General features: G+C 68.5%; 1 protein-coding gene across 2 annotated transcripts; it reads left to right on the top strand.

Annotated features, from left to right (window-relative positions):
• The first annotated feature begins 1106 nt into the window (after window positions 1-1106).
• On the top strand, window positions 1107-26864 carry NHSL3 (NHS like 3). Of its 2 annotated transcripts, none has more exons than XM_075437820.1 (7): window positions 1107-1341; window positions 20676-20831; window positions 21054-21109; window positions 22278-22395; window positions 22756-22872; window positions 22993-25887; window positions 26662-26864. In XM_075437820.1, the coding sequence occupies exons 1-7, from the start codon at window positions 1137-1139 to the stop codon at window positions 26682-26684; spliced, it is 3570 nt and encodes a 1189-aa protein (XP_075293935.1). In that variant the 5' UTR covers window positions 1107-1136; the 3' UTR covers window positions 26685-26864. The 2 variants fall into 2 exon arrangements, with proteins under 2 accessions (XP_075293935.1, XP_075293934.1); XM_075437819.1 differs by lacking the exon at window positions 1107-1341 and adding an exon at window positions 9219-9411.
• The last annotated feature ends 464 nt before the right edge of the window (window positions 26865-27328 follow it).

Below are 27328 nucleotides of genomic sequence, written 5' to 3' on the forward strand. Positions count from 1 at the left end.
GAGCCGCTGCTGTCCCCGCGCCAGCTGCCAGCGCGCTCTCGGCTGCGGGCAGAGGCTGGCAGAGCCACGCCGAGCGGCTGAACTCCCCCCCACCGCTTTGTCCTTTCATTTTTGTTTGTTTTGATTTATTATTAGCGACGAGCAGCAGCGCGGCACAGGGCATTTGGCAGGAGCGTGGCCTGCGGGACGGCCAGACCGGCCGCTGCTCGGGAGCCCCGCGTCCCCATGGGTGCTGCCGTCGGCGGTGACGCGGCCACCGGCACCCGCGGGCCCGGCAGGTGAGGAACCGGGGGTGGCTGTGGGGTGAGGGCAGGGCACGGCGTCTGGCCCCGGGTCCTCTCCTGGGGACAGGGACAGCCACCCTGGGGACAAGGAAAGCCACTCTGGGGACAGGGACAGCCACTCTGGGGACAGGGACAGCTGCTCTGGGGACAGGGACAGCCACCCCTGGGGACAGGGAAAGCCGCTCTGGGGACAGGGACAGCCACCCTGGGGACAAGGAAAGCCACTCTAGGGACAGGGACAGCCGCTCTGGGGACAGGGACAGCCACCCTGGGGACAGGGACAGCCGCTCTGCGGGATGCTGCTCGGGGGGGGGGGTGGGGACACAAGGCTGTCATCGCTTGCTCCAGTTCTCTCCCGCTGATGCTCAGCACCACGCAAAGGGCGTGGAGAGGGGGGAAATTGCGGGTCCCAAGGGGGGAGAGCAGCCCGCGGCCGTCCCCGCACGGCGCCCCCCCCCACGCAGAGTGCGGGTCCCGAGGGGACAAAGCCGAGACCCACTGGGGGGGGGGGGGGGGGGCACAGCTTGGGGACCCCCGGCAGCCCCGCAGACACCTCGGCGGCATCAAGGGGAGGGGGTCGGTGCCTTTCCCCCCCCCCCGCCCCGCGCCACCGGGGCCACCTGCGGCGTGCGGGGGGGGGTTGCGGGGGGGCGGGGACCGGTGCGGGCGGGGCCTCCCGCAGCCCGGCCCCGCCCCGCAGAAACTTTCCGTCGGCGCCGGGCGCTCGGCGGGAGCCCGGAGCGGGGCCGGGGCTGCAGCGGGAGCCGGGCGGGCCCGGCCCTATGGGCAGCGGCTGCCGGCGGCGCGGTGCGGGGCGGTGCGGGGCGGTGCGGGGCGCTGCCCGCCGCGGCCATGTCGGCCGGGGCTGCACCTGTGGCGGGCGGCGAGCGGGAGCCGGAGCGGGGCGGCGGCGGCTCGGGGGCGGCGGGGACCCCCCCCGCACCCCCCCGGCGGAGGAAGGCCCGGGCCGGCTCGCTGCGGAGGGCTCTCAGCTGGTTCCGCAGCCGGCGGCGGAGGAGAAAGGAGGGGAGCGACCCGGCCGGGGCCGAGGGACGAGGTGAGGGGCGAGGGGCGGCGGGGTGGGCAGGGGGGGCTCGGGGTGGTGGCCGTGGAGGGGTCACAGTGGTGGGCATGGAGGGCTCGGGGTGGTGGCCGAGGAGGACTCGGGGTGGTGGCCACGGAGGACTTGGGGTGGTGGTCATGGAGGGGTCACAGAGGCGGCCATGGAGGGCTCAAGGTGATGGCCGAGGAGGACTCAGGGTGGTGGCCATGGAGGACTCAGGATGGTGGCTGAGGAGGGGTCATGGTGGTGGCCATGCAGGACTCAAGGTGGTGGCTGTGGAGGGCTTGGGGTGGTGGCTGTGGAGGGCTCAGGGCGGTGGCTGAGGAGGGGTCATGGTGGTGGCCATGGAGGTGGCCAAGGAGAGCTCAAGGAGGTGAGCAAGGAGGGGTCACGGTGGAAGGCAGGGAGGGTCGGGGTGGTGGCTGTGGAGGTGGCCAAAGAGGGGTCTCGGTGGTGGTCGAGGAGGGGTGGAGGTGCTGGCCAAGGAGGTGGCCAAAGCGAGATCAGAGTGGTTGCTGAAAAGGAGTCGTGGTGGTGGCCATGGAGGTGGGCAAAGGGGTGTCATGGTGGTGGCTGAGGAGGGGTGGAGGTGGTGGCCATGGAGGTGGCCAAAGAGGGGTCACGGTGGCGGCCAGGAGGGTGCAGGTGCTGGCCGTGGTGGCTGCAGAAGTGGCAGGAGAGGGGTGAAGGAGTTGGTGGCCGTGGTGGTGGTGGCTGTGGCGGTGGCCACGGTGGCCGTGGTGCCACCGCTGCGGGAGCCACGGCAGCAGGCTGGATCCGGCAGTCCCCGGTGCAATCTCGCCCCTGCCTTGAGGGCCGGTGCCGGTTCACTGGGTAGGTTCTCTCTCCGCTGAGTCAGAAGGTCACTGGGGCTGAGGGAAACCTGGAGGGACGCCAGCCACTGCCTCCTCCTCCTCCTCCTCCTCCTCCTCCTCCTCCTCCTCCTGGGCAGGGTGTTTGCGTGCTCCAGGTGTGGCCCTTCCTGTCCCAGATATGGCCCTCACCCAGGCCCGTTTGCAGGGTGCTGCCTCTAGCCCGGCCACGTCCCTGCCACCTCGACCAGGACAATCCCGCAGCTGGTGACGCTGTGGCTGCCCTCGCTGCCCCGGGGCCGTGTTATGGGGATCCGTGGGCTCCGCCGGGACCTTCGGCAGAGCGATGGCTGGTGGCGTGCCTGGTCATGCTTGTGGTTGTTTGGCAGTAGTAGGTGTCCCGGCGAGGCAGCAGGCTCTGGAGGCATCGCCCCATGCAGCGGAGAAGCGCCCGGTCTCTCCCACCCCGGGGACACCGTCTGCGTCACGCCGCTGCCCTCGCCGCGGGGCACCTCCGGCGGGGACGTCACCGCGCTCTTGCCGAGGGTGAGGCCGCTTCCGCGGCACCCAAACGCAGCCGGATGCCGTCGCCTGGGACTTTTCTTCCTCAGTTTGCCCTGGGGAGTGAATTTCCAGGCATCCAGGACGGCGCGCAGGCACGTCTGCCGCTTGGAGAAGCGCGGGGAGATCTGCGATAGGAGAGGAGTGGCGGTGGAAAGGCGAAAAGCTCTGGGGAAGAGGCCGAGCTCTCTGCTCGGCCGCTCCATCGGATGCCGCCGGTGCCTCCCTCCCGGCCCCGCCGCGCGTGGATGCCGCTGCCACGGCCCGACGCTGAAACCTGAGCAGAAAAAATGAGATGTGCTGGAGCATGTGATGTTCCTCTTCGCAGCGCAGAAACGCCCCCGGCAGCTCTGCCAGCCCTTCTCTTTTCTTTTTTTTTCCCCCCCCTCCATAAAGTTTTACCGTTCGCCAGCCGACGCTCGAAATGCAGAGTCACTGCCCGTCAGGGTCGTAGCTCGGGGACCTCCAGCCCGCTCGCCACGCTGTCCCTCGCGAGCACGGCCCTGCCGAAGCATCCCGCTGCTGGCACCGGCCGAGGTTCCGTCACCGCGCTGCCGCCGTGCCGATCGGTTTGATGTCCCCGTGCCCAGGAGAGCTGCACTGAGTGCCCGCCTGCCCGTGGTCCGCGATGGCGGGGCTGCTCCGTGCCACAGCCGGCCCTGGGGCTGCGGGACCCTGACCCTGGGGGCTGGCTGCCTGGCGGCTGCGTCGGCGTCACTGCCGACACCGTGAGCCCTTGCGCAGCCGGAGCCGGCCGGGCCCTGCCCCAGCTGGGAATTTTTCCAAACACCAGCTGGGAGCTATGGGAGGGGGAGAGGGGAGGTCTTCACAGCTCCTTGTAGGCTCTGGGTGCCCTCGGCTTTCCCCCTGTGTCTGCGCGGTGCTGGGGGGTGGTTTGGGTCAGCTCCCCGTCATCCCACCGTTCCCGCAGGTGGCTTTGGTCATGGAGGGGGGACAGGGTGCGTCCGACCATCCCCGGAGCATCCCGGCCGCGGGGCAGCGGGAAGGGGCTGCGCAGGGTCTCGGGATGGCTCGGGAGGGAGGGAAGCCGTCCCGGGGAGACGTGGGTCAGGACTAGTTCCTCAGCCTGGGCACCTGCCTGTTCCCGACCTGGGCATCGGCGAGGTGGGAATTGCTCAGCACTGAAATCACGGGAGCAGGGGGATGAGAGCGTTTCCACTTCGGATCAAACCTATGGGTCTGTCTGATCGGAGATGCCATCTCTGGCCGCTCGGACAGCTGGGCTGTGTAGAGGAAAGACGCAGCGATCCCACTCCTGGGCGAGTCTCAGGCCACCTCCCCGGGGGGGACGCCGGCGGCTTCCTGCCGAGCGGGGACGGCTCCATCCCAGCTGGAAGCTGAGTCCTCTCCGGTTTCCCAGCTGGATGCTCTGCCCTGTTTGTGCGAACGGGACCTGTTGGCTGCAGCATCCCCTGTTTATGCTGGGGCAACTCTTTTGATTCCTGCTGCGAGCTGTAACGCCCCGTCCCGGGGTGTGCGGTGGCTGCTGGGGTGCTGCCAGCCCCAGGCTGTTTTGCCTGTACACAGCCCGCCGGCTTGGAGCCCCTCCGCGGCCCCGTCCTCGTGGTATCCGAGCACCTCGCGATTCCCAGCGTGTTTATTTCCACAATAACCTCCGGAGGCAGAGGAGCGATGAACCCCTGGGATGGGAACCGAGGCGAGGAGGGCGGGTGGGCTGTGCCCAGGGTCTAATGCGAAGCAAGGAATTGGGGTGCTGGGCTCGCTCCGGTTTGCTCCGTGCGGCTGCTTTTTCCCAGTGGAAGCTGGGAGCAAGAGGCTGAAAGCTTTTCCCCCTCCTCGTGAGCGCTGCCGGGAGCAGGGATGAAGGCTGCTAACCCTCGGCAGCAGCGAGCGGCTCCCCGGGCTCCCCGAGCGAGCGGCGTTGGAGCCTGCGAGAGGTTTTAGTCCATTTTTTGGCTACTGCTTTATCCAGGTTTCGCAATATTCTCCTTAATTCCCTGATGAAGTGAAGGAATCGATGTTGCAGAAATATTAAATTAGGCTTGGCTTTTTTTTTTTTCCCCCCTTTTGATGCCAGCTTGGTCCGGCAGCAACAGGTTTCCTGGCTGGGAAGGGACGCTGTGCTGTTAAAAATAAAGCTTTAAACGCGCACAGCTGCTGGGTAACGTTAGGAAGCTCTCGTCGCTGGCGGTGCGGGGTGGCCTCGCCGCGCGCGTGAGGAGCCGGCGTGGTGAGCAGCGAGGGGCAGGGGCCGCGGGGTGATGGAGCCGCACGTGAGTCCTCGAGGTGGTCTGGGGCTGGGCTGTTCCGCGCGTTGCTCCGCTGATAACCGAGGTGTGAAATCTCCCCGGACGCTTGGTTTCCTCCGTCCTCTGCACGGGGGTTGGTGTGAACACGGGCTCGGTGGTTTGGCCCTGGGCTTCCCAGCGCTGCGGAGGGAGGAGAGGGGTGGGCGCTGGAGCCCCCGCGCCTCCCGCTCCCCGGGGCTGTTCCCGTGCCCGTGTGGGAATGGATTTGTTAATCCACGAAGGGCAAAGAGTGACACTTCAGAGCATGTGAGCAGCAGGAATCCCCTGGCTGGCCCGGGCCGGCGAGGGTGAGCGGCTCCACGAGCGAACAAAGAGAGGTGTGTCTGCAACCGCAGCTATTCCACCTGGAGACAGCTGGGAGAACTGCCCTGGCAAATAACGTTCCATAAGATCCGATAAAACTATTTCACCGGCGTCGTATTTCTCTTTAGAAGGAAGGTCTGATTTCATAAAACAATATCATCATTGACTTTGACTCCGGCGGCGCTGGGAACGTAAGCCGTCGGAAGGTGAAGAGCTGGGCAACGATGAAGTGAAAAAGCATTTCCCTGCCAAGAGGGAGCCGGAGCCCTGGGCTGGTCCCCGTGGCTCCCGCTGTGCAGGGATAAAAAACACCTCGCCCGGAGCAGGGAGCTGAGCTCCCTCCGCTCCCGCGGGCTGGAGCTGGAGCTGTCATCGGCAGGGCCGGCCTGGACTCCGGCTTCAGCAGGAAATCGTGTGAAACCCGTCTGGTTATGTATTTCTGTTAATGATTGGGGATCTCAAGTGGGGTTTCTGTGTTACCTTTGCCTCGCCGAGCTTTACTTCCCCGTGAAGGGAACAAGGGCTGAATTCCTTTCTCACGCGGGCGGCTCGGCTCCCGCGTTTGCTCGGCAGCGGGATCAGGGTTAGAAAACCCCAGGAGGGACGGCTCCTTCCCCTGGGCCAGCGCAGAGGGGTCCCCGTGCTCGGGCTGGCCGCTGTGACCGAGGAGCGTGTGACTTCGGGACGAGCGGGTGTGCTGGGAGCGGTCACGCCGCGATGACAAGATCCGCATCTCATGAGCAGCTTCCCCCCCCTCCCCGCCCCAGCTCCTCGCTGTTATCAGAGTCTTCTCCGTGAATAAAAACCGGCGGTTTCTGGCCCGCAGAAGGGACCGCCGGGAGTCGGCATCACTCGCTCCCAGTTCCTCATTCTCACCAGCCGCTCCACAACGGGGTTTTGTAACATGTCGGCTGCGCTGGGAATGTCGCGCCAGGGAAGCTGCAAATGCGTCCCCTCCCCTGCTGCGCTTTCCGAGCGGATTTCTGGGCGCAGCGGTTGAAACCCAGGTCTGGGAGGAGGGATGAGGGCAGCTGGCTGGCGGCGCAGCCTGTCCCTGGGTTTCAGAGGCGTTCACAGAATCACAGAATGGTCAGGGTTGGCAGGGACCTCTGTGGGTCACCCAGCCCAACCCCTGCTCAAGCAGAGTCACCCAGAGCAGGCTGCACAGCACCGCGTCCAGGCGGGGCTGGAATAGCTCCAGAGAAGGAGACTCCACAGCCCCTCTGGGCAGCCTGGGCCAGGGCTCCGTCACCCTCAGGGTTTGGGTCCCGAAGCAGCGATGGGGCCGCGACGCGGGTCAGTGGGGTCTGCGGGGACGCTGGAGCTGCCCGTGCTGCTCCCAGCCCCCCAGCTTCGGCAGGGACTGAGACGTGGGACCCAGCAGGAGCTGGGTGCCAGCTGGCTGCGTGTTAGCCCCGTGATATTTATGGCACGCGTGGGCTTTGCGGGGTTCCTGGGGCTCGGCTCCCTCTCACAGCCCCCACAACACCTCCGAGGCCGGGGCTTGCTGCGGTTGGGCCGGCGGAGCTGCGGTGCTGGCGGTGGCCATGGTGGCGAGGCGGGTGCTGGCACGGAGGGCGTCTGTTTTGGGAGCGGAGGGGGAAGTGTCTCGCTGTATCTGGGGCAGCAGCGGGCTCCAGCCTCTCTTTTTTTTGCAGGGAGAGAAATAAAAGTGCTTGGCTGGGAAAGCTGTTGCGTGTGGCTGCGGAGGAGCCACCTGCGTCACCGGGGAGGGGACTGAGCAGCACAGGGGGGGGTCTGTGCACCCTGTTTTGGAGCCTCTGCGAGCGGGTGTACATCCCGGGGAGGCCCAGGAGGTGCTGGGCAGTGGGAGGAAGCCTTGTCCCAGGCTGGAGATGCCCCCGGCCAACCCAACTCAGAAAAATCATCTCCCTCCGTCACTGGGCAGAGACCTCTCGCTCTGTTGCACGTGTGACCATGACCTTGTTTAATCCCAGCTGCCCCGAGACGGAAAGGCCATGCCTTGAAAGGCTGAGGGAGCTGGGCTTGTTCAGCCTGGAGAAGAGAAGGCTGCGAGGGGACCTTCGAAATGCCTCTAAATATCTGCAGGGTGGGGGTCAGGAGGATGGGGCCAGACTCTTTCCAGTGGTGCCCAGCGACAGGACAAGGGGCAACGGGCACAAACTGAAGCAGAGGAAGCTCCAGCTGAACCCGAGGAAGAACTTCTTCCCTCTGAGGGTGACGGAGCCCTGGCCCAGGCTGCCCAGAGGGGCTGTGGAGTCTCCTTCTCTGGAGATATTCCAGCCCCGGCTGGACGCGGTGCTGTGCAGCCTGCTCTGGGTGACCCTGCTTGGGCAGGGGGTTGGGCTGGGTGACCCACAGAGGGCCCTGCCAACCCCACCATGCTGTGATTCTGTGGGTACAGCCAGTAATGGGAAACAGGGAATAGCTTCCCGCTGGATCCCCCATTTCCCTTAACAGCTCCCACAGCAGACGGGGCAGCAAATGCGTGGGGAGGTGGGTGCAGCCGCCCCGGTGCCAGGCACAGCCGGTGGCACCAGTCGGTCTCTGCCCCGCCGAGCGTGGCTGCTGGGCAGTCGAACGGGCCGGTGAGAAACGGAACCACCAGTATTTCCATCGCGGAGAAGGAGGCTGAAGTCCAAAGGTTAATTTGTTGCTGGTCGCCTTGGGAGGTCAGGACCGAGCTGCCGGTTGATTTTTAATTTTTCCTTTTTTTTTTTTTTTCTTTTTCCCATTATTTCCCCAGTTTTGTGCCTTTCCCACAAAAACCCTCCTTCCTACTTCTCCTCAGCCTTTGATGAATCACCTAAGGAACATAAACATTGCCAGCAGGAATTGCCCACTGCCTGCCTGGCTGACCCCTCCCTGCCCTCGCGGCGTTTAATGTTCTAATTAAAAATCCGGAGGGGAGAGCGGGGCTTCGGCGGGCGCGGGCTGGCGTAGGTGTTTCGGAACGGGCAACGGCGAGGCTCGCGCCGCGCTGCCCACGCGCCGAGCTGCCGCCGAAGCCCCGCGCAGCTGGAGAGGGGTCCGGAGCGGGGTCCAGAGAGGGGTCTGGAGAGGGGTCTGGAGAGGGGTCTGGAGAGGGGTCCGGAGCGGGGTCCGGAGAGGGGTCCGGAGCGGGGTCTGGAGCGGGGTCCGGAGAGGGGTCTGGAGCGGGGTCTGGAGAGGGGTCTGGAGCGGGGTCCGGAGCGGGGTCCGGAGAGGGGTCTGGAGTGGGGTCCGGAGCGGGGTCTGGAGTGGGGTCCGGAGAGGGGTCTGGAGTGGGGTTCTGGAGTGGCGTCTGGAGCGGGGTCCGGAATGGGGTCCGGAGTGGGGTCCGGAGGGGGGTCCGTAGTAGGGTCTGGAGCGGGGTCTGGAGAGGGGTCCGGAGTGGGGTCCAGAGGGGGGTTCTGGAGTGGGGTCTGGAGCGCGGTCTGGAGGGGGGTTCTGGAGTGGGGTCCGGAGCGGGGTCCAGAGCGGGGTCAATCCCCCCGGGGAGGGCATGGGAAGGCGATGCCGGTGGTGGGAGCTGGCGTGGGGGACGCGAGCGGCAGTGGGGAGGGTGGCAGGGGGTCGGCGTGTGTCCCCCCGCCGGCGTGTGGGTGCTCGCCCCGAAGTTGGCCAACGGCCGGACCCAGCCCGCGTCCCCCACCGGCCTTGGCAGCCCTGTTCCAGCCTGGTGGGGGTCTCCCGTGGGGCCAGGACCCCCCAACGCCCCCCCCAGCCCCGGGGAGGGGGTCGCGGTGTGTGTCGGAGCCGGGCAGGGATGGCGGAGCGGGGCTGGGCTCCCCCGGGGCTGGTCGGGGGGTCGGAGGGGGGGTCCCCCCGGGCCTGGCTGCGTCCCCCGCGGAGTGGGTGGATGGGGGGGGAGCCGGACAGGCCCCTCCTCTCCGCCCGCACCATTGGCTCCGCCACCGCCGCCCGCCCGAGCCCGGCGCCGCCCGGGCCGCCGCGATGGGAGCCGAGGGCTGAGGGCTCCGCCATGTAGCGGGGGCTCGGCCTCCTCCACCCGGCCCGGGGTGGGGGGGGAGGCGGGAGCGGCCTCATGGGCAACGCGCACCGCAAGCGGGGCCCGGCGGGCGCTAGGGCCGGCCCCTCCTGGCCCTTCGGCCGCGCCGGGAAGCCGGGGGCAGGTAGGAACCATGGGGCTGCCCGGGGCGGGGGGGGCAGGTAGGAACCATGGGGCTGCCCGGGGGGGGGGGGGGGGCAGGTAGGAACCATGGGGCTGCGGGGGGGGGGGGGCTAGGTAGGAACCATGGGGCTGCCCGGGGTGGGGGGCAGGTAGGAACCACGGGGCTGCGGGGGGGAGGGCAGGTAGGAACCATGGGGGGGGCAGGTAGGAGCCCGGGGGGGGGGCAGGTAGGAACCATGGGGCTGTCCGGGGCGGGGGGAAGGGGGGTGTCCCGGCTCGGTGCCTTCTGCGGGAGAGTTTGCTGCTTCTGCCCTGCCCCGGGGGGGATTCGCTGTCCCCTCCCCGTGCTGGGGGGTGTGGGGGGGACAGGATCGGGCCCTCCTGGGGTAGAACCCCCGGCTGGGTGCGGGGAGCAGCCGTCGGCTGGGATAGGAGACCGTCCGCTGGATTAATTACCGATTTTGTTTTAATAAGCGCTGTCGCACGCGTCTCTGCTCCTGTCCCCTGCCTCAGTTTCCCCTCCCCGGGGATGCGGGTGGGTTTGCTGCCGGCTGCGTGCTTCCTGCACCGCTCATCCGCCTCGTCTGTCCGTCCGTCCGCGCGCCCATCGCTCCGCTTCGTTATGGTCCGGCTCTGGGGGTGCAGCTGAAAAGCTCAGGAGGAGGCGTGGGGCAGCGAGATCTTCTCCGCGGGGAAGGGGAGCAGGGGAAAGGGTCCCACGCCAGTCTGGACCCACAGCTGGGACCATCAACCCCGGGAGGTGCCTGGTCCCGGCGAGCTCCCTCCGCAGTTTATCTGTCGGGATGGGGCGATGCGAGCGGGAAAGGTCGCTCACGGTAACGTCGTCCCTGTCCCGGGGCTGCTGATTTCCCCGCTGATGTCGTTAAACTGTCCCCGCGTCCCCGTCCCGGCTTGAGTCAGGGAGGGGACTGGATGGGTCCGGGATTGGTAGGAGCAGAGTTATGGAGGGTCCAGGGTGGTGGGAACCGGGCGGTTTTCTCCTGCCAGCCCTGCGGCTCCCCAGCCCGGCCGTCCCTCCTGCCCTTGGCTGTCCCGTTTCCATCGGTCCTTACAGTCCACAGCTGCCCGGGTGCGGCGAGCCGAGCTGCCCGCAGGGTGAACGGCGTCCGGAGCCAACCCCTCGTGGGCACGCCAAGCGGAGCTGCCCGGAGAGGTGGGCACTGGGGCAGGGAGACCCTGTGGGCGCACGGGGAGAGGCTGCCGAAACGCCCTGGCCGGCAGCATCCGCTCAGCACCTGGGGAAACTGAGGCAGGGGTGGTTACACCGGTCGCCCGTGGCGGTGCGGGGATGGCAGCTCCTTCGCCTGCCGTACCCTTCTCCTCGCCGGCTGGCTGCGGTCTCCTCTCCGCCGAAGCCGTGGTCTCCGTGTCGGAAGGGCTGGGAGCTGCGTCGTAGCCGGGCTCCTGCTCTTCTCTGGCTCTGCCCGACGCCGTCCCTGTGCCTCTGCCCTGCACCACCAGGTGATGGGCCGAGCTGCGTCCGTGGGAGAGGTGGTTTTGGGGATGGTTTGGGGGTTCCTGCGAACATCCCTGGCGCAGTCCTTTCCCGTTCCTTGTGCCGTCCCCGTCCAGACCTCCATCTCCTCTCCGTCCCCCCACCAGGCTTGGGTGCTCCTTGCCCGTCCCCGAACCAGGACCGTGGGGTGCCGGCGAATGCGTCCCGCCGCCGCTGCCCTTCCCAGGGCTGGCCGGGAGAAGCCCTGCTCCGTTTGGGATGCCCTGGAATGGGTGCAACGTGGGACCGTGCAACGCGGCCGGGGCCGATCCTGCGAGGCGAGGGCTGGCGCTGGGGCCGAAGGCCATGGGGTGGAAGGTGCTGAGAAAACATGGGGCGAGTTGTGTTTGTTCTCTGCGGCGGCTCCATGGCAACGGCGAGGCGGCCACAAAGCAAAAGAATTTGCATTGTGTCGCTTCAGCATTTCGGAGGGCGCAGATGGGATCACGGGCTGGGGGCAGGGTGCGCCGGCACCCGCCGGACGGGTCCCCACGGTCGGTGCCGGGGGAGCTCTGGGGATCTCGCCGCTGCCCCTCACCCAGACCTCGGGAGACCCTGGGTGCTTCGGGATTTTGGGTCAGAGGCTAATTGCGTATCGCAGGCAACTGGACCAGTACCCCCAGTTCCCGTCGCTCCATCCCCGGCTCCGTGGGGGCACCGGTTTGGCCCCGCCGTGCGCACTGACGGCAGGTCAGGCCCGGGCAGGCACCGGCAGCCGCCTTCGTGGTTCTGCCATGCGTGGGCAGCGTGGGCACCCACAGCCTTTCCATCCTGAAGGGCCGGAGCGGTGGTCCCCGGGGATGGGGCTGGCTGGGCAGAAACCTTCAGGGTGCAGCCAGGGGCTGCCGGGGTCCCTCTGCCAGCTGCCTGCACCCTGCTCCCCACCTTGGTCCCCCCACTCTGCTTCCCCAGTGCCAAACCCGCGTGTCCCCATCCCCGTGCCGGAGCGGAGCCCGAGTCGCTCTGGGTTTCATCCCCAGCCTCTCCTCCCCGGGCTCATCTCCATCTGGAGCTGCTGGGGAAGGTCCTTGAGCGCCGGGGAGCCCGAAGCCCCTTATCGGCTCCTTATCAGGCCGGCCCCGCCGGGCCCCGCTGAGTCAGGGAGGAGGAACGTGGCGGGCGGCCAGGCTGCGCCCCGCAGAGTCAGCGGGGCTGGGGCCGCAGCCGGCGTGGGGGTCCCTGGGTCTGGGGTCCCCTGGCACCCGCGTCCCCATCGCTGGGCACCGGCGCAGGTTGCAGGGGCAGATACCCTGGGGGGAGGAAGGTTTGGGGCAAGGTGACCCATGGCTGCAGAGCTCCCCGGTAGCGGGCATCAATGCCTGCCCTGGGTGGGGGGCCGGCGGTGAAGCCCCTCGGGAGCCCCCGGCTCTTGCCGCGCGGCTCTGGGGTGGGCTGAGCAGCTCTGGGCAGCTTTCTCCTTAGCAGCCGCTCCTCGTGCCAGACCCACGCTGGGCCAGCTCCGCAAACAGCCGGGGGAGCAGATAAGGGCAGGGGCCCGCCCCGGCGGGGGACGCGCCGAGATTTACCCGGGCGCTTTCTCCAGGCACCACCAGCCCGGCGTGCTGGGCTGCCCGACTCGCCGGCCGGCACCCGGCTGGGTGGGCTGAGCCCTGCCCGGTGCCCTCTCCTGCTCCTGGAGCGGAGTCGGACCAAGGCGATGGATGTGGGGAGGACATCCCCGCTGCCTCCAGCGCTCGGCCCTGGCATGCCGGGCTGTGCCCGCTTGGCAGGCAGGGACGGGACCTGCCCTTCTGCTGCCGGTCATCGCCCCAGCCCCGTCCGCGTCTCCCATCTCCTCTCATCCCACACCGCCATGTCCGTCTCCGTCCCCAACAGAGGACCGGCAACTCCTCGGCGCTGCCGAGCGAGCGATCTGCAGGCGGGAGCGGGTTTGGCGCTGCCCGCCCGACGGTGGATCCCTGCACGGAAAAACCTGCGAGGTCTTGTCCCTAATCCGCCTCCTGGATTTGCTCCCGCGCGGAGCCGAGGACCTGCCGTGACAGGCACGCCCGCCGTGTACAGAGCACCCTCGGTACCTTGCGAACGCGCCGGGCATGACGGCACGCGCCGCGGGGACGCGGCCAGCTCCGAGCACCGCGGCGGGGAACGGCGCAGGCGCCGCGGCGGCGGGCACGGGAGGCGGAGGAGAGGATGCTGAGGGCAGGGGAAGCAGAGCTGCAATAAAGCCTTGGACTTTGGCACAGCTCCGCGGAGCGAGGACGCTGCCGGTGGCTCGTCCCCGACCGTGTGTGCCACCGGCGTTGCCTCCGTAGCCCGGCGTCGCCGTCGAGGCTCTGCCCGCCGCCCTCTCCCGCCCCGCGCTCCCCGTCTGGGCCGTTCCCGCCCGGATCCGGCTCCTGGCCGGGGAAGGCTGTTATTTACCTTCAAACCTGTTTGGTGGCTTCTCTGGGGAGGGGACGGGTGCGGGGTGGGGATGCGGTGGGACGGAGCCTCGCTGAGCTGGGACGGGGGCCGGGGACGGGAGCCAGGCACGGTCGGGCATCGGGGTGGTCCTGTCTCCCTCCGTGGTGCCGGGACCCCTGCTGTAGACCGCTGCCAGACCCCCTCCGGGGTCCGTGGTGGCACACGGAGCGGGAGGCATTGCGTGTCACCGCATGGGCTGCCTGTGGGGCACGCGCGGGGCAGCAGCGAGGTCAGGGCCGAGCTGGCTGCGATGCAGCCTCGTTGCACAACCGCGTGTGCTCCCTCCATGGCGGCTGGCCGGGCTGGCGAGGCCGTGGCTCTCCTCCGAGCGGGCTGCACCCTGCCCTGGCTCCTTCGCCGTGGCCCGTTGGCTCACCGGGGCGATGCGGGGCAGATTTAGAGGAAGAAACCGCCCCAAGTTTGTTTTCCAATTTGATATTAATTTTATTCCTGCCTCCGCGTGGGATCGTGTTTGAGAGTCGAGCCAGCAGTGCAGATTGGGTCGTGTTTATTTGCTTGGCGGAGATGTTTTCCCGGCCGGAGCAGCAGCCCCCACCTAAGGCCAAGGGCAGGGTGCAGCCCCCGGGCTGGCGGCGGGGGGCTGCATGGCTGGAGCCACGGTAAATATTATTGTGCTCTCGCCCTGCCTGGAGGGAGCACAGTCCCGCGGCGTGTCCCAGGGCACGGACCCTGTGCAGAGACAGCGAGGGCTGGGGCGACGAGGGCGGCTGGGCTGGTTGCCTCCAGTGGGGCTGTGGCCCCCGGCCCCTCGGTCTCCCTCGTCAGCTGAAGGTTGAGACGTGGAGATGGGGGAGGGTGGCACAGGCGGGTGCCACGGAGCTGCCCGAGCGGAGTTGATGGGCCCAGGGGAGAGGTGGACACGCTCGGGCTCGTGAAGAGGCAGGGAGATGCTGGCAGGGCTGCCTGCACCACCCCGCTGGCGGGGGAACCGGCTGGCCGTGCTGCAGTGGGAGAGACTGGTCTGGAGGGAGCAGGGGGGCTGGGGGCTGGTGGCTGGGTGCTAGAGCAGGGGGGCTGGGTGCTGGAGCAGAGGGGCTGGGTCTGGAGCAGAGGGGCTGGGTCTGGAGCAGAGGGGATGGGTGCTGGAGCAGAGGGGGTGGGTGCTGGGTGCTGGAGCAGAGGGGATAGGTGCTGGAGCAGAGGGGCTGGGTCTGGAGCAGAGGGGATGGGTGCTGGGTGCTGGAGCAGAGAGGCTGGGTCTGGAGCAGAGGGGCTGGGTCTGGAGCAGAGGGGATGGGTCTGGAGCAGAGGGGATGGTGCTGGAGCAGAGGGGATGGGTGCTGGAGCAGAGGGGATGGGTCTGGAGCAGAGGGGCTGGGTCTGGAGCAGAGGGGATGGGTGCTGGAGCAGAGGGGATGGGTGCTGGAGCAGAGGGGGTGGGTGCTGGGTGCTGGAGCAGAGGGGATGGGTCTGGAGCAGAGGGGCTGGGTCTGGAGCAGAGGGGATGGGTGCTGGAGCAGAGGGGCTGGGTCTGGAGCAGAGGGGCTGGGTGCTGGAGCAGAGGGGCTGGGTCTGGAGCAGAGGGGCCGGGTCTGGAGCAGAGGGGATGGGTGCTGGAGCAGAGGGGGTGGGTGCTGGGTGCTGGAGCAGAGGGGCTGGGTCTGGAGCAGAGGGGATGGGTGCTGGAGCAGAGGGGATGGGTCTGGAGCAGAGGGGATGGTGCTGGAGCAGAGGGGATGGGTCTGGAGCAGAGAGGTTGGGTGCTGGAGCAGAGAGGATGGGTGCTGGAGCAGAGGGGCTGGGTCTGGAGCAGAGGGGATGGGTCTGGAGCAGAGGGGATGGGTCTGGAGCAGAGAGGTTGGGTGCTGGAGCAGAGAGGATGGGTGCTGGAGCAGAGGGGATGGGTCTGGAGCAGAGGGGATGGGTGCTGGGTGCTGGAGCAGAGCACAGGGGCTCTCGTGGCAGGGTCCACGTGCTGGCTGCTCTCTGGGGCTCCTGGGGCCGGGTTCATGGTGTACCCCGTTGGCGTTATCCACGCTTACGGCATCTGCAGGCGAGTGCCGCTTTGCCCCCTCTCCGGCACAGGGAACAGAGTGGTCCCAGGGTCTGGGTGCACGCCTGGATGGTGCTGGCTGATGCCTGGGAGCAGCGTGGTGGGAAGGAGCCCCAAAATGGTGGGAGAGCATCAACCCCTTGGGGCAGGAGGTCTTCTTGCTGCCTTCTCGCTGCCTTCTGCACCATCCCTGCTGCCAGGAGAGGGGAGACAAGGTCTCCATCCCACCGAGCAGGAGGACACAGGCAGGCAGGTTCTCCTCGTCTTCCTCCTCTGGGGACCTCGCAGCCCTTCCCCTCCCTCCCGCCAGCTCCCCTCTCCTCCCCATTTTTCTCCGGTGAGTCAGTGGTGGTGGAAGCGGTGGGCAGGGAGCTGGTTCCCGGCGCAGGGAGAAGGCAAGTCGGGGCAGAGATGGAGGTTTGAAGCGGAGTCCGGCCAAACCTGCTGCTTGCAGGAGGCAGAGGCTTGGCGAGGAGCAGGACAGGAGCCAGGATTTCCTCCTCTGGCTCTTCCCGAGTGACGAGCAGCATCATGGCAAAGCCAGCTCCGGGAGGGAGCTGGGCCGGCGCCGCATCCCGCTTGCAGCATCGCTGGTTCAGGGCCGTACGGCCCCGGCCGTGTTCCTTCGGGGTCTCAGCTCCGGTCTCTGCCTTGTGCAGCCGTTCCCAAGCTTTGCTCCATCCCTGGCACCGGTAGCGGCAGGGACGGGCTCCGAGGCAGGGAGACCATCCTTGAGAGAGTGTCCAGCCCCGAGAGGCCTCCGGCTCCTTCTCCGGGATGATCCCGCTGCCACGTGCGGACGAGGCACGTGTGTCAGATCAATGCCGCCCAGCCTGGAGGGGACGGGGCGATCCGGGGAGCGTCACAAGGCACGAGGGATGGGATGCCAGCTTCGACTGGGCGTGTTGCTACCGGCACCGGCTGCAGCTGCAGCAGCTCCCTCAGCCCACCGAGATCCGCAGCCTCTGCCGCAGGATCACGCTTCTCTCCCTCCCAGCTTCCCCCCCTTTTCCCGTCCCCTTTACAGCCGGTTTCGCCATGTGTTGACAGAGCCCGGGCGAGGCCGTCCAGGCGAGGAGGACGCGGTAGCGAAGGTCACAGGGAGTGGGAGGAGAAGCGGAGGCTGCTCTTCGCACGCTGCCACGCTCCCCAGCGTCAGCCCTCGGCACGGGGCTGCTCCAGGGCTGGGCAGCGCCCGCAGCATCCTGCCCGGATTACAGAATCACAGCATCCCAGCCTGGCAGGGGTTGGCAGGGACCTCTGTGGGTCCCCCAGCCCAACCCCTGCCCAAGCAGGGTCACCCAGAGCAGGCTGCACAGCACCGCGGCCAGGCGGGGCTGGAATATCTCCAGAGAAGGAGACTCCACAGCCTCCCTGGGCAGCCTGGGCCAGGGCTCCGGCACCCTCAGAGGGAAGAAGTTCTTCCTCGGGTTCAGCTGGAGCTTCCTCTGCTTCAGTTTGTGCCCGTTGCCCCTTGTCCTGTCGCTGGGCACCACTGGAAAGAGTCTGGCCCCGTCCTCCTGACCCCCACCCTGCAGATATTTAGAGGCATTTCGAAGGTCCCCTCGCAGCCTTCTCTTCTCCAGGCTGAACAAGCCCAGCTCCCTCAGCCTCTCCTCGTAGGAGAGATGCTCCAGTCCCCTCCTCATCCTCGTAGCCCTCCGCTGGACTCTCTCCAGTAGCTCCTCGTCTTTCTTGAACTGGGGAGCCCAGCACTGGACACAGCACTGCAGATGGGGCCTCCCCAGGGCAGAGCAGAGGGGGAGGAGAACCTCCCTTGCCCTGCTGCCCACACTCCTCCTAATGCACCCCAGGATCCCATTGGCCTTCTGGGCACCCAGGGCACACTGCTGGCTCATGGTCACCCTGTTGTCCACCAGGATTGTCCTTTGGGTGATGGCAGCCAGCGATGCTGAGCTCCTCCTGCCCCGAGCCGCAGGGGTGGCACGCTCGGGAGAGGGACGCGTGTCCCCGTCAGCAAGGGACAGTCTCGAGGCCCTTTGGGTCCTCGCAGGCAATGGGGCACGTACGGAGCGGAGGAGTGGGGACTGGCTGTCTGGGGATGTCCTCGGAGCCCTGGGCAGCAGCTTCCACGCGTGCTGCCGTCAGCAGACCCACAGGGCTGAAGCCCAGCTGTGCCTGGACCCCGGACTGGCAGCACCGGGGGGGCTGTCCCCTGTCACCCACGGGGGCTCGCAGAGCTGCCGGTGCTGGGCGGGGGGTCCCAGTCCCGGCTCAGCCCCATCCCTGCCATCCCGGAGGGCCGGACCCGGCGTCGCTCCCGGCTGTGTTTGCCTGCCGTTGGCCGTGGCTCTCGCCGCGGCTCGTGACGGGCTGCCCGGGGAGGAGAGGGCAGCGTTCAGCGCAGCACGTGGCCGCCCGCTTTGTGCATCCTCAGCCCTTTAATTATGTCCCTTTTTCCACTCGCGCTGTGAAAAGAGCCGGGGAGCGTCCGCCTGCAGCCGCCGGCACCTTCTGTCAGCGTGTGGGCAGCGGGGCCGATCCTGCCCGTGCCACAGGCAGGGTGCTGGGTTACGTGTGGCGAGGGCTGCAGCGTGCTCCTTGTGTTTGCTGTTACAGCCGGGTAGGAGATGCAGGGAAGAAATCCCTCCCTAAGCCCGGAGCTGCCCGGGCGGGGACACAGAGGTGCCCTGTGCAAGGTCAAACTGTCCCTCGGGCTGCGGTTCGGTGCCTGGGGTCCAGCGGGACCCTCGCTCTCTGCTTTGGGTGACACAGCCAGACCTCTGTCCTGCCGCAGCAGACCCCGGGCGCAGCCCCTGGGGAGCTGGCAGGGCAGGGGGGGGAGGCTTTGGCTGCGTGGCGTCAGGATGGCCCTGCCCGCTGGGTGAATACTGGGAGCTCTTTGCCTTTTTGGGGGAAAATGCCTGGAGATGGGAGGTGTTGGGCACCCAGGGCTGGTGGACGGGCGGCTGGGAACTGGCGAACTCCCCTGGCAGACGGCGCGGGGCTCCCCAGCACCCAGTGCCCCGGCAGCACGCGGCTCCTCGTGCGCTGGGGACGGGCGGCTGTCGGTGCCACGGGCTGTGCCGGTGCCTGACCGCCCGGCATTTCTGCCCCTGCCTTCACGTGCCCCCGTGCCAGCAGCTGGAGCTACTGGTTAGACTGGTCCGAGACCTCGTTCTCCACCGGTGCCGCCGGCTCTTGTGACGGTGACGTAGCCGTGCTGGATGCCCCGTCCCTAAGGACAAATGCTCTTCGCCCTGCGATGGCTTCGTGGCCCGCTGTGCCGGGAGCCGGGCTCTCCCTGGCAGGGCTGGGGGGGCTGCGGTGGGCGCTGGGTCCCAGGGGGCAGCGGGGACGGCCGAGGAGGGGGAACACCCGCACCCTTGGCTGTGCCGTGTCCCAAGGGCTGGTGCTTGCCAGAGGAAAAGCCTCCCAGCTCCTCCCAGTTCACCGTGCTGTTGTGGAAGCGAGCAACTGGTTTGCAGGGATGCTGTGCCCAGCGGGGAGCAGGCGAGGAGGATCCTGGGGGGGGGTCCCAGGGGTGCAAGAGGAGGGAGCTGGGGAGATGCTGGCCCGGAGCCCGGCAGGACGGCTCGCTGCCGGCTGTGCCGTGCGCGGGAGGAGGCGGGAGGGCTGGGGGCGAGCGGGGAGGCCAGAGGAGGGGCCCCCGCTCTCCTTCTCCCGTGACCGAGGAGCGCGGTGGGCGCAGCCTGGCCGAGCACCCTCCGGTCCCGCGGATGGGGACGGAGGGAGGGAGCGGGGGGCTGTGGGCACCCGCCTCGCCGACACCCGCCCGGGCGAGAGCCAACCCGGCGCAATAGGCAGAGCCTTGGTGGGGGGCGGCGGAGCCCCCGCTGCCGCGGGGCCGGACCCTCTCCCCGGCCACCATGGTGGTTTTCATGGGCAGGAACCTCTCCTCGCTTCTGGCTTTCTTCAAGAAGAAGGGTGAGTGAGAGGGGAGCGGGGGGAGCGGCGCCGTGTCCTTACACAACCCCTGGACCCCCTGTCTGCCCGGCACCGGCCGCTCGCCCACCCGCAGCGGGCAGGGGGGCTGTCACCCCCGGGGAGGGCAGGGAAGGTCACCCCAGCCCTGGCCTCGTCTATGGAATAAATCACTGCGGTCTGCTCGCCAGAAGGGAGCTCTGAACGTGCTGGGGGGGGGCGATCGGGCAAGGGGCTGCAGAAACCGCGGGAGATAAGGGCTTAGGGGAAGGGGAACGTGATGGTGGGGGGGGGCTGTGGGTGTTTCGTGTCCCCTGCGCCCGTTCCCCCGGCCCGGCCGTGGCCCCGCTGCCCGCTCGCCGTGCTCAGCAGGGCAGCATGGCGGGGCGGCGAGGGCCGGCTCCATTGTTCGGGGCCTGCTCCTTTGTGCGCCGGAGCCGGAGCGCGGCCGCCTCGCTGCCTGCCCGGGCTGGCTGGGAGGGCACGGGGGACACGGGGGGCACGGGGGACACGGGGGACACGGGGGACACGGGGGACAGGGGATGGGCGCGTGGCGCCGGCGATGCTGAGCAGCGGGTACCAGTGTCCCCGGGGTGCTGCTGCCAGCCCCGCCGGCTTCCTGTGCTCCCCTTTCCCTTCCTCAGCCCGAAGTTGTTTTTTTTTCCGGGAAGGAAGAGTTGGAGGCGTTGCGGCGGGCAGCGGCGGGCAGGCGGGAGCAGGCAGGGCTCTGCCTGTGGTACCCCAGCCCCCGGCAAGGGTCCCGAGCTGGTCGTGGGCACCCCAGGGTGCTGGGGGTGGTTTGCAGGGAGGGGGCTGCGAGACGGGGCGTGCAGGGTGGGATGTGGGGTCTGCAGCACCCGAGGGGCTCGGAGCGGGGGGTTGGGTCCTCTGGAGTCTCCGTACCAGGCTGTGCCTCAGTTTCCCTCGTCGGCGCAGTTCCCAGCCTGCCTAGGCACAGGGTGGGTCCCTGCTTTGCAAGGCCTGGGGATGATGCAACCCTCCAAGGGGAACGTCCTCACCTCCCTGTCCTCGTTTAATCCCCCCCGTGCTGCCCCTTCTCCGCTCAGCTGCCCACGGCCCCGCACGCCTCGCTGCCTCGTTTGCTCCTAACGAAGGTGCCGGGGAGGGGGGTGCTGCCATGCCCCAGCTCTGTTCGGGCCAGCGGGGAGAACCCCTGCGGCTTCACGGCAGAGACAGCCCGGCTCCGGCGTATGGACCGCCGGGCAGCGCCGCGGGAGGTGATGACTTCTTGCACGGCGTTTCCAGCGCCCGGTTCGGAGTTGAGCCGGGTAGCGTCATCCCGCGCCGGCTGTCGTCGCCCGGCTTGGGGTCCCATGGGTGGGGGGTGCGTCGGTGGCAGCTCGGCTGTGTCCCCCCGGCCGGGCTGACCCCTCTGTCTCCGCAGGCGCTGCCAAGGGCGAGGCCGAGAAGCGGCTGAGCGTGCAGTACGCGCCGGGCGAGGAATGCCCCGACAACGTCTTCTTCCCCAGCACGCGGCCACCGCACCTGGAGGAGCTCCACAACCAGGCCCGGGAGGGACTGAAGTCCCTGCAGCACCAGGGTAGGTGACCCCAGCCCCGGGGTGACCCGGGGACGTGGCGGAGGGGTGCAGCCAGCCAGCCCCGGCTCCGGGCTGGGTGGGCGGCGCGATGGGGCTGACCGGAGTCCAACGCCGGGGCTGGCGGCGGTGGTTGGGGTGTGCGGGCGGCTCGGCCGGGCTCGGCGGCCGTTCCGCTGGCTGGCCGAGCCCCGGAGGGATTTACCCCCTGCCTTCCCTCCGCAGAGAAGCAGAAGCAGACCAAAAGTGCCTGGGACCACGGGGACAGCAGCAGCCTCCAGGTGAGCCCCGCCGAGGAGCCGGCTCTGCCTCGCAGCACTCTCGGGGTGCTGGGGGCGGGTGAGGGGACACGGGGTGGCCCCTCCGTCCCCCCTGGGTGCTGTCTGGGGACTGGGAGCAGGTGGGGAGCTGGCTGAGGCTGGGGCTGCAGTGCCGTGGCTGGGGGGGGTTTGTGGAGCGGGCAGGGACTGTTCGTCCTAGTGTCACCCCCTTTGTCCCTGTCGCCGTCCTCAGCCTCGGCACGTCCTGCCCTGCCTTGTGGGGCTCTGCCCGGGGACCCCCACCATGCCTCCATCCCCCCCTCCCGCCCCTCTGGGAGCCCCAAGCGAGGTGGGGTGACGGGGAGCGAGGTGGGGTGACGGGGCGGCGTGACGGGGCCATATCCAGGCCCCTCCCTGGCTGCTGACGAGGAGAAACTCCCACTCCCTTGGCCGAGCTGGGCTTTGCCGCTTCCCGGGGCCCTGACCCCGCTGCCAGCACCCGTGTTTGCTCAAGCCGCTGCGTCCCGCTGGCTCTCGGCCCCCTTAACCCCTTGGCAGCGGGGGGCCGGGAGCCCGGCTCCGGGCAGGGTGGTGGAGGGCTTGGGGGGTGGCTCATGCTGATGGGTCTCGTCCCAACCTCCGCCTGCGCCAAGAGGTGCGTTGGAGGGATGGGGGACACCGAAAGCCGTGCCTGGCATGGGGCCGTGCCGCCGGCCGTGCCCAGGGGGGCACAGCGTGCTGCAGACCACCCGTCACGGCCCACCGCTGTCCCCGTCCCCACCCCGGCCGCGGCCCCACGCCCCGCTCCCAGCCATGGCAGCCCTCCAGCCCCGGGCTCCGGGGCACAGCAGGGCTGGGCGCAGCCGTGGGGCCATTTTGGGCTTGGCACGGTGCTGATCGCAGTGGTTCCCTCGGGTGCTCCTCCAGCGGGCTGGACCCTGGCTCGCCGGCTCTCCGGGGGGCTGGGGGGCCACGCGGGGTCCCTGGGGCTGCTCCCGGCCCCGCTCCTGGTGGGAGGACTCTGGATGCCGGCGTGGCTGACTCAGTCTTTGGCCCTCGGAGAAGCTTTTGTCTCGGCAGCGCTGGGCTGCGGAGTCAGTTTGCGGCGGAGAAGGGACCTGGCGGGGGCCGGGGCGGCTCCGTCCCCGCAGCCCGGGGGTCCGCCTGAGCCCGCTCTCTGCCCACGCAGTCCTGCGCATCCTCGGAGGATGACAGCGTGTCCTTCCGGAGCCGGGCGGCCTCCTGTGCCACCGACAGCACCTCCGAGGACGCCCTCTCCATCCGCTCCGAGATGATCCAGCGGAAAGGTACCGGGCTGAGGGGCTGGGGGACGTGAGCCGAGGGGGTGCGAGGGGGGCCGGGGCACGTGGCAGGGAAGCTGGGCTCTGCGCTGGTGTGGCCACGAGCCAGCGTGGGGATTTGGGGGCCCTTGGAGAAAAGAGAGCAACTCTGGCTGAGTCAGAGGGCTGGGGCTGGGCGAGGGGGGACAGCCGGACGGAGTCTGTCTCCTCCCTGCTCAGACTGGGCAGCTCTTCAGCAGCTGCTGGTGCCTCACTGGGCTGTGCTGGGTGCCTGAGCCCGGCTTGTTCTGAAGCATCTCCGGCAGTGGGGGGGTACTGGGGACACTGGGGACGCCCTGGCCAGAGCTCCCCTCACACCTCTCGCAGGTTCCACCTTCCGACCGCACGACTCCTTTCCCAAATCCTCGGAGAGGGCTGGCAAGAAGAGGAAGGAGAGGAGGACGACGGTGCTGGGCATCCCCCAGCATGTCCAGAAGGAGCTGGGTAAGCGTCGGGGGCAAGGGGGGAATTTTTAGGGTCTGGTCCTGTCCCCTGCGCTCCGTTTGCCTTGGCTCGGTGTGTCTGCCTTGGGATCACGCCGGGTTCGTCTCTCCCTGCTCCCAGGTCTCAGGAACGGCCAGGAAGGCACGGGACCCCCTGAGGCCGATGGGCGAGGACAGGCGGGGTGCGGGGGCAGCCGGGTGCCGCAGCTCTTGCTGAACGGCGGGCAGGTCTCCGGCGACGCCGTCCGCATCCCCACCATCGACGGGAAGCTGCCGCCGCTGGCTGTCCCCGGCGGTGCCCGCGTCCGCCTGGGAGCCTTGGAGGAGGCGGACGTGGCCCTGCAGAAGCACATCGACCGGGTTTACTACGACGACACGTTGCTGGGGAGGAAGACAGCGGCCAAGCTATCACCCATGGCGAGGCCAAAGTCACTGGCTGTGCCGGGCATGACCACCAACGCCAGCCCTCCGGAGCTGCTGAGCCCCGTCATGTCCATCTCACCCCAAGGCACCTACATGTCCAAGATCATCCCCAACGCCATCCTGCCGCCCATGGTGGACGTGGTGGCCCTGACGCGGAGCAGCGTGCGGACGCTGAGCCGCTGCAGCCTGGTGTCGTCCAGCCCGGCCTCGGTGCGCTCGCTCGCCCGCTTCTCGGAGCACAGTGCCCGCAGCCGCGAGCCCTCCTCCTCCAGCGACAACTGGAGCCACTCGCAGTCCACGGAGACCATCGTCTCCAACAGCTCCACCATCTCCTCCCAGGGCGGCTCCGACCGCCGGCAGCCCGAGCCAGGGCCGCGTGGCGAGGCAGATGCCGCGGCTCGCTCCGACGCCGACCAGCTCAGCGTCTACAGCTCCGCCAGCTTCATCAGCTCCCGCTCCAAGCCCCCCGCCGGCCCCGCAGCCGCAGCCCCTGGGCTCCTTGCCGTGGGGAGCGGCAGCGGCCGGGCGTCCCCCGCCTACAGCACGAGCAGCCAGGCGGAGGGCTCGGACACGGGCAGCCTGGCCAGCGAGCGCTCCTCCGCCCGCAGCGTCTCCCTCAGGAAGATGAAGAAGCCCCCGGCCCCCCCTCGCAGGACCTACTCGCTGCACCAGAAGGCCGAGGGCGAGCCCAAGGTGCTGGGGCTGCCCCCAAAGCCCGACCGGCGGTCCCAGCGGGAGAGCAGCATGCCCTGGTCCCCACGCCCCGAGCCCTTCAGCCCCACGGCCGAGGATGAGGTTTTCTCCCCGTCGTCGCTGAGCGAGACCAGCAGCCTCCGCTCCGAGAGCCTGGCCGGCACCAGCTCCCCCGAGGCCTCGCGGGGCAGCCCCGGCGTGACCGTGGTGCTGAGGGAGCCCCAGGCTCAGCCCAAGTGGAGCTGCCCCGATGGGTCTGACCGCACCATGTCCCCCTCCAGCGGCTACTCCAGCCAGAGCGGGACGCCCACGCTGCCCGCCAAGGGGCTGGGACCCCCGTCCGTGTCCCCGGGCAGGGCTCAGCCCCAGAAGCCGGACCGGGTCTGCTCCCTGCAGTCGCCCGCGCTCTCCGTGTCCTCCTCCCTCACCTCCATCTCCTCCTCGGCTTCGGACCCGGCCGCCCCCGAGACGCTGCCCGGTCGCTCGGACCGGTTCATCATCCCGCCGCACCCCAAGGTGCCCGCGCCCTTCTCCCCGCCGCCCACCGAGCCCCAGCAGCCCGCAGCCCCCGCCGGCCCCCTGCTCCCCTCTCCAGACCCGCCGGTGCCCAGCGCTGCCGGCCAGGAGCCCTCGGCCAAGCCCAGCGGCAAGTCCCCACCGCCATCGCCGCCGCCGGCTTACCACCCGCCTCCCCCGCCGGCCAAGAGGGCGGAGGGGAGCCCCCAGGCCCCCAGCGAGACCCCGGCCGACGCCGCCTGGCCCCCGCCACCCCCGCCAGCTCCCGAGGAGCACGACCTGTCCATGGCCGACTTCCCCCCTCCGGACGAAGCCTATTTCTCCAGCCTGCCCGACGCTGCGCCGGCTCCAGCGGCCGGGCAGAAAGCAGCACCCAGCCTGGGGGCTGCGCCTTCCTCGGTCTCGGACGCCGGCTCCTCGCACAGCCCGCCGGCCGGGGCACCGCAGCCGCCTTCCCCTGCCGAGCCCCCTCCCGAGGCCGCCGTGCCCCCGCCGCCGCCTCTCCCCCTGCCCTCGGCTCCGGCTCTGCCGCCCCAAACCAGCCTTAAGAAGGCGGCCAACGGTCCCCGGGCAGACGCCAAGAAGGAGCCGGCGTCGCGGAGCAAGAGCGGCGCGGTGCCCAAGGAGGACGCCAGCCTGCCCATCGTCACGCCGTCGCTGCTGCAGATGGTGCGGCTGCGTTCCGTCAGCGTGGAGCCGCCCGCTGGGGCCGGGGCCGGGGCCGAGGAGCGGCTGGCACCCCAGAAGCCCGTCCGCCGGTCCCTGTCGACGCGGCAGCCCCCTCCTGCCAAAGACGCGGTGCCTTCGAACCAGCTCCACCACGCCGTGCACCTCAAGGCTGCTGCCCTGGCCTCCGGCGAGGCTGCGGAGAAGCCGCCGGGCAGCAGAGCGGCTCTGCCCGGCTCCGAGGGGCTCCCCGGGGACGGCCAGCTCTCCCCCCGGCACAAGTCACCGGCCTCCACCGCCAGCTTCATCTTCGCCAAGAGCTCCAGGAAGCTGGTGATCGAGACGGCCTCGTCTCCCGAGGCGCAGGCTGACCTGAAGAGGAACTTGGTGGCCGAGCTGAGGAATCTCTCGGGTCAGCGCTCGGCAGCCCCGGCTGCTGCCCAGCCGGGCCCTGGCAAGGCGCAAGCCCACCGAAAACCCGGCAAGATCCCCCCTCCTGTAGCCAAGAAGCCTTCTCTTGGCCTGGGGCCGGCTCCTTCCCCCCTGAGCCCAAAGACGCCGGGAGCGGAGGCGCTGGGCTCGCCCGTGCCGGACGGGAAGGCCAAGGCAGTGCCGGCGGACGAGAGCAGGACTAAGAGCGAGCCGGCGGGGACGGCGGCCTCGGGGACGGAGGGCAGGAGCACCGCGGAGCCGCCGGCACAGAGCCTCCCTGCACAAGGTACGTGGGGCGGGCGCCCGCGTCAGCCCTGCCGCGGGAGGCTGCTCTAGGTGCTCGGGGTCCGGAGCTATAGGCTCCTGAGCTATAAGTTCCTGATCTATCGGCTCCCGAGCTATAGGCTCCTGATCTATAGGCTCCTGATCTAAGGCTCCTGATCTATAGGCTCCTGAGCTACAGGCTCCTGAGATATAGGTTCCTGAGATACAGGTTCCTGAGCTATAGGCTCCTGATCTGTAGGCTCCCGAGCTGTAGGCTTCTGATCTATAGGTTCTTGAGCTATAGGCTCCTGATCTGTCAGCTCCCAAGCTATAGGCTCCTGATCTATAGGTTCCCAAGCTATAGACTCCTGATCTATAGGCTCCTGAGCTACAGGCTCCTGAGCTCTAGGCTCCTGATCTATAGGTTCTTGAGTTATAGGCTCCCGATCTATAGGCTCCTGAGCTATAGGCTCCTGAGCTACAGGTTCCTGAGCTCTAGGCTGCTGATCTATAGGCTCCTGATATATAGGTTCTTGAGCTATAGGCTCCTGATCTGTCAGCTCCCAAGCTATAGGCTCCTGAGCTATAGGTTCCTGATCTATAGACTCCTGATCTATAGGCTCCTGAGCTATCAGCTCCCAAGCTATCAGCTCCCAAGCTATAGGCTCCCAGCGCAGCACACGGGCCGCGTCGGGGCCGGGGTAGCACCGGAACGGCCAGGGGAGCCCAGACTTGGGGCAGGGCAGGGGGAGCCGGGCGCAGGGTGGCTGATGGGCGCTTCCCTCCTGCCTTGCAGACGGGCGGGGAGAGACGGCCTGAAGACGAAGCTGCCGGACTGGTGCCCCCGCGGACAGGAATCCAAATCTCTCAGGGACCTGGGCAGGTCAGCGGATGAGTGTGGAACTGGCAACTAACTTAATACGGAAGCAAACAGCCTTAGCCTCCACGGCCTTTATGATATTTATGCAAAAATGGTGTTGGTTTCACTTTTCCTAAGTACTACAGCTTTATTTTGCTTCGTTTTTTTTTTTTTTACTGGACTCGAGGCCTGTGCCTGGAGCCAGCACCTCCCGCCGTTTGGGTCTGTGTGTGCGGAGCAGAGCAGCCGCGCGGAGAGGAGCGCGGGGGCGAAGACGCTGGAGCCGGAGCCGCTCCGCTCCCGGCCAGCCGGGCCCGCGCGGAATCGAAGCACTTTGGATGGGGACAGAGGAAGGCTTCGGCCACGGCAGCGCCCGGGGGACGCGGGCAGGAGCAGCAGGACTGGACGGAGACGCCGGCTGGGAGGGCGCGGGGGCCTTGGTCTGTGGTGGAGAGGCGAGAGGGGGCTCTTGGCCAGCCCGGCTGCCCCACGAGCGGCTCTTCAGGCCCTGGGGTAGAGCCCCGATTCCTGTTTCTGTAAACTCGGGTCAGATTTTGAATTCTTTGATTGTAAAAAAAAAAAACCCAAAGCAAAAGCAACCAAC

Source organism: Opisthocomus hoazin, chromosome 17 (assembly GCF_030867145.1).
Source record: "Opisthocomus hoazin isolate bOpiHoa1 chromosome 17, bOpiHoa1.hap1, whole genome shotgun sequence".
NCBI classification, from domain to species: Eukaryota; Metazoa; Chordata; class Aves; order Opisthocomiformes; family Opisthocomidae; genus Opisthocomus; species Opisthocomus hoazin.

Coding starts and splice junctions, on each gene's coding strand:
- NHSL3 (XM_075437820.1), top strand. CDS start 1,137: ATGTCGGCCGGGGCTGCACCTGTGGCGGGCGGCGAGCGGGAGCCGGAG. Junction 20,832..21,053: donor GAAGTCCCTGCAGCACCAGG/GTAGGTGACCCC, acceptor TTCCCTCCGCAG/AGAAGCAGAAGCAGACCAAA. Junction 22,396..22,755: donor CGAGATGATCCAGCGGAAAG/GTACCGGGCTGA, acceptor CACCTCTCGCAG/GTTCCACCTTCCGACCGCAC.